Genomic DNA, 11,671 nt, shown 5'->3' with positions numbered 1-11,671 from the left:
AAGCCCCAGAACATTCCCAATAGATTCCAGGTTGATGTAATCAATTCTGTTTTCCAAATTTTCTTATTACAGCCACTTAAAACAACAAAGTGGCTTACACATAGACTTGATCTGAAGAGAATGGTCGGTCAGTTCCCCAGGCCAGAAAAACAAGAAGATGCAAGGACACCCACTCCAGAATCTCTTCAAGAACATGGGGTAAAGTAGCCAAGGAAAGTTATACAACAATATTGCCATGATCTTCAAAAAGGCAGTTGTTCATTGCACAGCAGAGTGACATATTTACACCTGCTAGTTTTTATTGCTTGAGTGATGCATGGCAAATATCTGAGGAAAATGTTCAGGCAACAGGCGGCACTTACCTTTACTCAGGTCTGGCTTCAGCAACTGTGTCTTTTTAAAATTTATGCACAGTGCCATCAAGTGGCAACAGGGACTACTGACATTTTCTCTAGCTCAGTCGTTCTCACACAGTTAGCACTGGGACCCACTTTTTAGAATGAGAATGTCAGGACTTACTGGAAGTGATGTCATGACTGGAAGTGACATCATCAAGCTGGAACATTTTTAACAATCCTAGGTTGCAATCCTACCCACACTTACCCAGGAGTAAGTTCCATTTACTATCATTGTTAAAATAAAATACATAGTAGCTTGTTCAAAGTACAGGTCTGTAACATTTCCCCAAATGCAGTCACATACCATGGTAGCATCAAGTCTAATATATTAAAAATGAAATACTGAAATGAATGGGGACCCACCTGAAATTGGCTTGCGACCCACCTAGGGGGTCCTCCCAACCCACAGTTTGAGGAACACTGCTCTAGCTAGTCAGAATGGAACATCTTCCATAGTTTCTCAGACAAGCTACTGAAGGCATCCAAGTAGAACAGGTATTGCTTCCTTTTGGATTGTTGATAACGGCTAAGACAGAATGCAAATTTAGGAACAGCAGCAAGTTGTGGCTTTCTTTTTTTGCCCTTGTGCTTCTGCCCTTTTCTTTTATCTCCTTCAAGTCATGCTGCTTTTCTTCCTATTCCATGCTCAGAAATTCCAAACTCAACAAGATACAGGTTGAGTCTCATTATTGGAGAGGGTTCCCAGAACTCACATGGATGGCAAAAAAACACACTAAAGCAAATCAATTTAAAAAACAAAGTCCCTTTGCTAGGTGATATAAAAACAGCCTTGCTGACCTTTGTGATGTAAGAAAGTCATTAGGGGACAATCCTTCAATCTCTCTCAAAGTTCTTAGAAAAGCTTGACCCTCCCTCCACCAGTGCAAAGTATCTTTCTTTCAGGTGCTCAGGGGGAAGGGAGGGGTCTTGGAGTAGAACTGAAGCTACCTGGAGAGAGAATGATTGATGGATTGTCAGCCGGCTGCTGCCCCCTCCCTCCCTCCATCATTGTTAAACTCTGTTCTTTAATTTAAAGGACCCTTCTCATTACATTGAGAGAGAGAAATCTGTGGATAATTAGGATATACCTGTAATTGCTTCCATGACTGTCTCTCTCTACAACAGTAAGAAAAGCAGTTTTTTCAAACTGTGATTTTAAAGGGATGCATTTTTCCCCTTCTCCAGGGATCAGCACATTCCTTCTCATTTGCAGTGGCCATTTGTGTTGAGTTAAATCTGTGTATAAAGAAAATCCATGTATAACAAGGTTGGATCTGTATTAAGTACTCCTTGAAGGAAAAGCTGAATGAACACATGCATGTTCCTTACCATTCACAATTAGTAGGACTTAATTTCAGAGTGTGAATCTGATATTTTTTTAAATGGAAAAAATTAAGTATAATAGGAGGCATTGATATAGAACTGCCATCTCCAAACTTGAGACTGCTACGCACCGAAAAACCCATCCCTGGTGTGCATGGAGCTTACCGTTCTACTGGGGTACCCTGATCTCTTTGTCACCGATCTCCCCATAACTTCACACTGGGTAGTCACACCTGTTTGGAAATCCAGACACAGAGCCTGCTGGGTGGACAGGTACTGGAAGCAGCTATCCAGCATGAAGTTCTGGGGAGATTGGTGACAAAGTTATCAGGCTGCCACGTGGAACGCTTAGCTCTGTTCATGCAGGAGAAGGCTGTGTTTGGGCACTGGATCCAGCCCGCAGACTGGGTTTAGTGCCCACTGACCTAGAAACTCACTGACTACCTGAGATCAGTGCACAGGCACACAAAGTTCCAAACCAAGGTGCACCAAACTATTATACTAAACTAAGTAAAAGCTAAGTACTGTTGATGGGTAAGCAGCACAGGTGTAAACAGCGCTATGTGTAAGCTGCAGTTCTACAGGAACAGTGGAAATCTTGAATGTTTTAGCCAGGCATCAGTCAGTTTCCAGAAAATCTCAGCTTTCAGCAGAAGCCTAAAGCTCTTAGGTTGGTAAGCTGCGTTTTAAAGAGGATCAGTAGTGCCTACTGAATCCCAGAAAGATTGCTGAATATTTGCACAAATCAGGGGAGGAGGTTTAAATGCCCTGCTTCATTTATCCCTGCCTAGCAAAACCCAAATAAATTATGCATATTTACATAAATTACAGGTTGAAGGATTAAGCATCTCTGGGACAGAAGCTGGACTGTGGGCCCGGATTCAAAATGTTTAGCAAAAAGTATACGCAGCCCCAACTGTAATTACACATTACACCTCTTATTCTGCATGCTTTCTACTACAATGTATATTTTCAGTGTATCTGAACTATAAGTACACTGTACATAGAATAGGGAGAGATGGGTATGGCAACAGGCGTGGGAACCAGATGAGCCAGAGAACGAAGCAACTCACCCAAGACCCAGACTGATAAGTATAACTTTGCTCAAGACCTCCACCCACAAGGTATTTCTGAGAGTTCAGAGTCAGGCTGAACCTGCATTCCCTTCAGCCCTGGTGGTACTGTGCTAAATGCTAACTGGGATGAGACAGCAAGCAACTCCTCCAGCTCAGCATGTGCTTCTCTCTCAGCACTGGATGAACTCAGGGCAGCTGGAACTTGTGCTTATCTGAAGATCCAAGGAATAAATTCTTACTAAGTTCCATGCCCTCTATTTACCAGCCTTGCAATGACAAGACAAACAATAGAACATCTGGCATATCTATGGTGGGAGTTTTATTGTCTGCATAGTGATTAAGCGGGTTGAAGGTGATTGGTGGTGTCTTTCCATTTCTGTCTTCACGGTTAAGAAGGAAAACATCCTTCCCCTTAAATATCCCTTAAAAAAACCAGTCAGGATAAAAATGGTTTCTGATTTTCTGCCTTTCATTACAAAACCACGCTGGATATAGCAGCTAGGCTGGGGGGAGCGCGCCTGCCCCTGCAGCCAATTTGAGGTAAGGCCGGTGTAGGCAGATGCCTACCGGGCAAACCAAGCCCGGGAGAGCCAGCGTTACCTCCGCAGGCTTCGCTGAGCCTGCTTCAACAAGGTGTCGAAGTCAAGGGAATCAAATTTGCTCTTCGCAGGAGTAGGCTCGAAGTCCTCTCTGTTCGAGTCTGTAAAACACAAGGACAGTTATGAGTCAGTCTCCCAGGATCAGAGCAACTAACACCTTATAGAATGGAAGCTCCCTGGGACACACTGATCTGTCCATCTCATGCAGTCACCTTGGGCCACAGGGCAAATCAGTGCCTGGCCCAATAGCACCTAAACTTACAGCTTCAATGCTCAAGATGACTTCTGATTTGAAAATCATCTCCTAAGCACTGGAAGACCAGTACAGCAGGAATTATGTGATAAGCAGAAATGTACTTAAGTAGAGTGGTTACCTTCTCCACAAGAGGCACCCTGGCTTGAATATGCCTGGCTGTTCAATGCCACCAGAGCAGTGGTTCTCAAACTTTGAGGGAGCTTTAGTCCCTCAGTAAGTTCTTGCAGGGGAGGGGATAGGGCAGCACCGCAGTCCCCAGGATCGTGTTGCTAGGGGGGGGCACCTGTGACTTACATTATGTAGGCAGGGCTGCACGAGCTCTGCATAGCCCTCTGCAGTGCTCCCCCAAGGCTTGGAACATTTTGAAACAACAGGAGCAAAGCGCCTCCTACAAAACAGAAGTGCTTTGCACCCGCTTTTTCAGAACATTCCAAGCCTTGTGGAGCGCTACACAGGGCTCCCCCGCACCTCCTACAGCCCTGCCTACATAATGTAAGTCACAAGCACTCTCCCTCACCCCCCCATACGGACACGATCCTGGAGATCGCTTCCCTGCCTCTCCCCTTCCCCCACCCCTTAAAGGGACAAGGGAACCTTTACACAAACTGGTGGGTGCAAACTGGTTGTGTAAACCACAAACTGGTTGTGTAACAAACAGTTACACAAACTGGTGGGCGACCCACCAGTTTGAGAACCACTGCCCCAGAGAAAGTTCAAGATAACAAACACTGACTTATGCTTCCAATGATCTCTACGGACTCACCTAAATCAGCATAGCTCCTTTTACAGAACTGCCGGCGCCCTCCAAAACACAGGTCAAAAGGCTGCTCATCAGGGCGACGCACTGCATTTCCTCCCTCTATGGCAGCAAAGGCCTCTTCAGCATAGCGGTATGTCACAAAGCCATAGTTATCTCTGCCAGGAAAGAGCAACAAAAGACTCTAAACCTGGAACATACCCAATAGGAGACAGGAAAATAGACCACATGGCTCAAACCCATCTTCCATTCTCATCAGGTTTATGCTGCAGAGTAAGCTGCCCTTTCCCCAAAGAAAGACTAACTCGAACTCTTACCCCTGCTCTCGGAAATGCAGTGTACAGTCCTCAATTTCCCCAAATACAGAGAAACGGTGTCGCAGCTCTGAACGTGTCATTCTGTTAGGGATCTTCCCAATGAAGACAACACGGCGTTCCTCCTGCATATGCAATGGAAAGGAAGGGGGGAAGGGAGAAGGAAGGAGGAAGTCACAGAACTCAGGCATAGATACAGCGCTCTTCCTCTTGCAAGCCATTCTTCCCTAACATACACACAGAAGCATTTAACGCAGGTATCTTTTTAAAGGCGTACAACTCTCCCCATCACCACCACTTTTTCATCTGTATTACAGAATGACCCGTTTTAACCCTGCCAGGTTGCAGGACACCCTCTCCAACTTTACAGAGTACATGAGACTTCAGATGATTTTACTGAATGTGATCCTCCCTCCAGGGAAAGTATCCTGTACAGCAAACATGTTGCTCTACTTTGAACAGAAAACAGACATGCCTATCTACGAAACTGTTATATGAGAACCCAAAACTGTTCATCTTTGTTCATGCAAGGATAGCCCCCAACAGGAAAGATAAGTGTCCTGATCTGCTAATAAGAACTAGATCTGCTAATATGAACCAGCATGAAATATAGCCTGGAAGTCTGCCAGCTGCCCAAAAAACTAAGAGCCAGGCATTCCGCACAGAAAGGAACAGCAGCCAAGAGGGTGCTTAGTCACCTGGTAAGTCAAGGCTGTGTGGGCAGACAAGGTCAGGACTATTGAGTACTTCATATTTATACCAACAATATCCACTCAATTCAAGTTCTGCAACTTGCATACATTTTGAAATCTGTATAATTTCTTACCTTCCACAATGTAATGTTTTCTACTTTACCCAATTCATTCTGATTTTGCTAGTCATGGGAGGGTCAAGACTCACTCTCAACCACAGAAACTCTAAGTTTGCCACCCCTTTAAAGAAGTCTGAAGTTGCTGTAGGCATTGTCTACACACTGGGTAAGCAGACTACTAAGATCTTAGAGTGGGAGCACATCGTTTTGGGGGAGGAGGGAACCACACAATGCAACACAGTCCAGTCCTAAATGGCCAAGCTTAAAGCAGTCCTTGTGGAACTGTTGTCCTTCCCACAGACTACTGTACCTAGCAATACTCACTATTGCACTTTCTTTATATCTGATTTTCTGTCTTTGGTAATGATCACGGGAGCTGCTGGAACCATATCTGTTAAAAAAAAGTGTCACCACAGCATGGAGTTAGGATCTTTTTTCTCTCTCTTAATACATTGTTATCTTGACCATTAAAAAAAAAAGTGTAGTAGCTAATGGGGAGGTGCATCAGCTTGCTTTTTTGCCAAGAAAATGCATCTGTTAGACCTTTTGGTCCTTGAATAATGATGAGGCAATCACGCATGGAAGCAGCTTCCAAAAGGAGAGACCTTCAGGATTCAGGCTACTCCAAACACAGTTGGAGAAGTTGGTAGTGAAAGGAAACGTGTTCTACAGAGCAAAGAAAGAGGAACTGCGGATGATAAACTCACTGCTTTGGACTGGCAGTATAACTATCATGCACAAATACTTGCTCAATGCTTATTTTTCTTTGGTCTTTGCAAAAAGAGCAAATGGCTATCATGAAAGTTGGTGCAATAGCCAGACTATCAGGACTTGAGAAACTTACTGTAGAAATTTTTGCCAAGTAATCAAGCTCCAATTATCACTTCACCTTATCTCCGGGTCAATCAGAGGGCACAACCTTTCAACTCTGAACAGTTTAGTTTCTCAGCTCTGAAAAGTTTCCTTTCTCCACTCAGCTCAGGCAGGCAGGCATAGTTAGTTGTTATAGTAATTTTCCTGGGACATTCCAGCCAAAGTCAACCTTTTATTCTCCTTCCTTCTGCTGCAGCCTGGTTCTGCTTTGCAAATGCTTGCAAAGCAGGTCTGTTTTTTGATACACCAGGATAGGATCCTCCTTCCCAGGCTACAATTCAGTGCACCATTACTTAAGAATAACACCCATGGAAAGCAGTGGGTCTACTTCTGAGTAAAAAGGGTTTCAAATATCTCATATCTCTGCTGTAAATTGAATTGCACACTCAGTTATGTGTTATGGGTTGTATGTTGTATGTAGAGCTTCTGGCTTAACACACCAGACACCTTCAAGGTGTCTCTGATTCATGGTTCTCCTGCAGTGGTTCCCACCTTTTTCACGTGCATAGCCCTTGGCAGCCTATTTCCATAAATTGTACCCTTCATATTAGCAAAATGTTTGTACTTAATACAAGCCCTCATCTCTTCTATATGAAAGCCCAGACTTCATGTATTTATCACAGTGTTTTCTCTTTTTATCTGTTTGAAGAAGACTGCCTTTGCACTGTTTTGCACCAGAAGTGTGCTGAGAAATTCTGGGTGATTTATCACTTTCCATATTATGTTTCAGCTTTTTTACTGTGCTGGTTTTCAATCACTGGTTCATAGATGAATTGATGACCAAAAACTAGCTATTAGTGGGGCTTTCACAGCCAACTAGCTACCCCCCTTCCTGCCTTGCTGGTCCTTGCAAGGCATTCTGGAGCACAGCCTGCCTTTTTCTGCCATTATTCCATTCTTTTTCAAGTACCCCTAAAGGTCCTGTTGAATGTCCCTGCGAGTACATGAATACCAGGTTGGGAACTACTGTTTTACTGGTATGTAGCTTACAGTGCACTTACTCTGACAGTGTTTACAAAAAGGTGGTGAAGATCAGAATTTAAAAAAGAATAAAAATGTATCTTATGATCTTTTACTATGTTTTTAATAAATTAGAGACTACAGTTCTTAGGTAACAATTAGTGGTAGGTTATTTCTCAGGATCTGGCCTTGGGTAAAATCAGACAAAACTATACTCAGACACCCCCCTAAGTTCAACCCCGACTTATCTGAGGGTCATAGAAAATTCCGTGGTTGTTGGTTCAAAACCTGCCCTCGACTTATCTGTGGGGTCGACTTATGAGCTGGTGTCTGGCTTGGCTGGGATTCTCGCTGAGTTACCTCCTGAGCACACTCTCAGCCAATCTTACAGCAAACAGCGTTTGTGGGGCTGACCACACCACTCTTCCTTAGGAAGATGGGGAGGGGATGAATGTAAAAATAATGACAACCAATATGTGTGACAGGTTGTGAGTTACAATAAGAAGTCACTTGGACAAGAGAAATTCACAATGACTAGAAAGCAAACACTTCACTGTTTCAGAGTAGACAGGTTTTTAAGATATTACAATGATTCATATCCCACCTTCTATGATAAAATTGTATCAAGGCTACAACAGTGAAGCTATATTGCATCAAAACACTGGAATAATTTCTTTAAAGTTTTGCACACTATTTAAAGAGAAAAGTCAACACAAAAGATGCACCTCCAGAGCAGCTAAGTGGAGAGCTAGTGTGATATTAGAGAGCTGTCAGAACGAGTTAGGAACAATGTCTTTGTAGACATCTCTTTTTAAAAAATGTGATCAGCAATACCACCTCCCAATCCATTGTCACCCTGCCTAGAAAAATCAGGCTTCAACAGTCTTTCAGTAATTTATTTGGGTTTGGGGGCCCAGGAGGACTAGCTGAGCATTAAGTTGGTTAGTACAACAGGGATCTCACCAAAAAAAGTCAGCAAGACTTTTTGGGTATGGGAATGAACTGAGAATAAAGTGCAGAGCAGCAAGAAGCAAAGCACTACAGGATGCCTCACCTTCTATAGCTACTCCTTCTGTGAAGAGAAGGGGAACGGGAGGATGATCTTGATACAAAGGAAGAACACGAGGAAGCCCGGGATCGACTCCTTGACCGCCATGAACTATCGCTGGATGAGGAGCTTGAGCTTCGTGAGTAGTATCTAGGGTGAAAATAAACATATTTGTCTAATTGGCATCTGTACATATTCACAGATATTCAGTAATACTTCTGATAATGCCACTTTCTTTAGGCACCATTTCATTACAGCTCTCCATCTTGTGTTGACTGACAGAATTATTGTCAATGATGTCTTCTATAGTGCTGTTTGAGATAGCACTTGGCTTTCCAGGAATGTATCCCTTACATTATTGGAGATATTACTGTACGTGCAAAAACACATACAATGGCTCTTCTGAGTACAACAACTGTGCAAACAGAAGAACCTGCAAGTCACTTAAATAGGCAAAAACACTGGGATATAGAGCGTATGAAAAGAGGTGTGGTCTACTCAAAACATTTCAAACATTCACCATGACATATGTGGAACATGCTTTCAGACAAACTTCTGACTGGCAATGACTAACATCAGCCATGATTAAGATGCATACAGCTAAACCATACAGCCACTTTCATCCCCACACCAGATGAAATACTGTGTGTGGTCAGGTTTTTCTATTTTACCATACACTGGAAACCTATTCTTGGTACATACTGTACAACCTATGACTTACTCAGATCTGTCTTCTCCATCAGGTGGACTCCAAGTTTGTCTAGTTACAATTTCTTCAAGTGAACTAGGATACAGACAGACAACACAGCAGAAAACATCCTGGGCATCATTCAGCAAGTGAACACGACCAGGCTCTAGTACTGTGTACACCAGTTTGTCAGGCAAACTAGTGAATTCTTGGACACCACTGGTCTTGAGCACCTGGTTCACTCTATTGCCTAGACCAGGGGTGATCAAATCCCAGCCCAGGGACTATTTGTGGCCCTCGGGGACCCCCAATCCGGCCTGTGGGGAGCCACCAGTCTCCAATTGGAGGCTCTCTGGAGACTTGCTAGAGCCTGAGTTGGCCTGATGCAACTTCTCTCAGTATGAGGGAAACCATTCGACCTCTTGTGTGAGCTGCAGGCTGAGGGCTCCCTCCACGTTTTGCTGCTTCACATCTATGAAGCAGCAGGAAAAGTCAGCCTTGCTTTGTGCACCGTCTTTTATAGGCCTTGAGCTATTGTAAGACATTCATTCATGTAAATTCCATCTCTAATATATTCATTTATGTAAATTTATTCAATTTTTAATGTAAATTAATTCTTTTTTTCCTGGCCCCCAACATAGTGTCAGAGAGATGATGTGCCCTGCCCTCCAAAAAGTTTGGACACCCCTGGCCTAGACCTATAGGATCAGATGGTTTATTTCTCTTTTTATAGTATGTTTGTATACATGCTTAGTACCATCAGGAGATATCGCAGTTGAGATTTGGACACTATAAACTGCCATGAACAGCACAGGATGGCAAACAGCAAATGTGGCAGCACTAACTGCCAAGGCTTAATGGGCCAGTTGAAGATGTTTGGCCGGTCTGCCTTAGCTGATAGATTGCCAGCCTTGGAAATGAAATAGTCTTCACTGTCTCTGCCTTTTACATACTGATAGAGAAATTCATAACATAATTTGCAGCTTCCTGTAGGAGGCGGAGAAACAGCCTCAGCAACAAAAACAAAACATGCAACAAAAGAGTGCTAGATCCAGACCCAACAGGGCAGTTACAAACTATCAGTAAATAGGAAGCTACTTCAAACATTCACTCTAGTAGCTAGGATACAGGCAGATACACTGAATGGGAAATCCTAACATTTATTAGACTTGGAAGGGGTTTGGCAAAGAGGCCCCCCAAGACATCAGCAACTTTGCAAAGAATACAGAGGGCTTATGCTATGGAAAGAGTTACCCCTGAACAGATTGTGCTTATACAAAATGCGACAGCCACATCACTCCTGCCACCTCTCACAACTTCCAGCCTGGGAGCTACTTGAAACACCACATCATCCAGAAGGTCCAAAGCCTATAGGAGTCAATGACCACGTCAACCTTTTAGGTCTATGAAACACAGCACTCGCTCAGGGTACCAAGTCTTTGTGGGGGCAGCGGAGAGAAAGAACGAACCCATCGCTTACCTTCGCCAGCGCTTTGATGGGGGAGACGGAGAACGAGTTCGAGACCGAGACCTTGATGAGGATGAGGAAGAGGAAGAGTCACTATCTCCATCAGAAATGGAGCTGAAGGATCGACTGGCACGATTTCGCCGGCCTCGCCATCTGTCCTTTTGTGGACTGGCTGACTTCTGCCTGCTCCTGTAGCATCGCAAGGAGCGCTTGGAAGCCACACGCTTCTGCATAACTTCTTGAGGTTGCTGTGATGTTGATTCTTCTGCATCCCAGCAGGGGGATGCAGCTGGGGACAGCAGTACGGAGCATGGATCGTCACTGCCACGCTTAGGTGTGGACCTTGGTGTGCTAGTCCGATGGTCCAGAGGCTCTCTTTGTGAGCTGAGGCTGCTCTCTGGCAGCAATGACTGCGATGAAGGAGAGCTCAGGCTAGTTGAAGCAGAACTCAAAGTTTGGATTTGGCCCTGGTCAGCATCAATAGAACTGGGAAGTTCTTTGGGGTTTTGGCAGACAGAAGTCATGCTGAGTGCACCAACACCATCCAATCTGACAGCAGCAAGGGTCTGGCTTGGACCAGGCTGCTCTGGCACTTGTTTAGTCAAGGTCACAATAGGCTTTATAGTGATATCCAAGTTGTGTTTGACATTCCATCGGGAGCCCTCCTTTGGCGGGATGGCACTGAGCTGACAGTAGTCATGCTCGCCAGACCCCACATGAATAGGGGCTAGGGTTTTTCTGTGAGATTTGCTCACGGTCTTCACAATCCTGGCACCTTTGGGGGACCCAGCTTTCCCCAACAATGAGACAGCTGCCAGAGGTTTCCATAGCTGATGTGGTGGTGTGGCTGGAGGGGTCAGACCTGCAGAGAGAGACAAGTAGAAATGTTCTCACAAAATGGAATAACTACTAAAATAGAAGCCCTGGAAGAACAAGCATGACATTTCTTTCCAAAAGCAATCTGGTAAATGGGGTTGTACATGCGAGCAGTATTCTCAAACCCTGTATAATCATGCGCCAATTAACAATGGGGAACGAGACCGCAATCCCCATCAAGCAGAGCTTGATGCAATCTGAACCCTCCAAAGGGAAGGGGATGC

At 44.3% G+C, this 11,671-nt stretch overlaps 1 protein-coding gene across 1 annotated transcript in view; it reads right to left on the bottom strand.

The window, feature by feature from the left end:
• Window positions 1-3,094: 3,094 nt before the first annotated feature.
• The window catches only part of PPRC1 (PPARG related coactivator 1), a 29,065-nt gene continuing 20,488 nt past the window's right edge, over window positions 3,095-11,671 (bottom strand). The window contains exons 9-14 of the mRNA XM_066619847.1: window positions 10,584-11,433; window positions 8,422-8,565; window positions 5,859-5,925; window positions 4,727-4,848; window positions 4,416-4,567; window positions 3,095-3,497 (exon numbers count right to left, since the gene is read on the bottom strand). Of these exons, the coding sequence (XP_066475944.1) occupies window positions 3,394-3,497; window positions 4,416-4,567; window positions 4,727-4,848; window positions 5,859-5,925; window positions 8,422-8,565; window positions 10,584-11,433 (1,439 nt within the window). The 3' untranslated portion in view covers window positions 3,095-3,393. The remainder of the gene's footprint in view (window positions 3,498-4,415; window positions 4,568-4,726; window positions 4,849-5,858; window positions 5,926-8,421; window positions 8,566-10,583; window positions 11,434-11,671) is intronic.

Source organism: Tiliqua scincoides, chromosome 3 (genome assembly GCF_035046505.1).
Source record: "Tiliqua scincoides isolate rTilSci1 chromosome 3, rTilSci1.hap2, whole genome shotgun sequence".
Taxonomy (NCBI): domain Eukaryota; kingdom Metazoa; phylum Chordata; class Lepidosauria; order Squamata; family Scincidae; genus Tiliqua; species Tiliqua scincoides.
The sequence above is the reverse complement of the archived record's forward strand: the minus strand, read 5'-3'. Positions and strand labels throughout refer to the sequence as shown.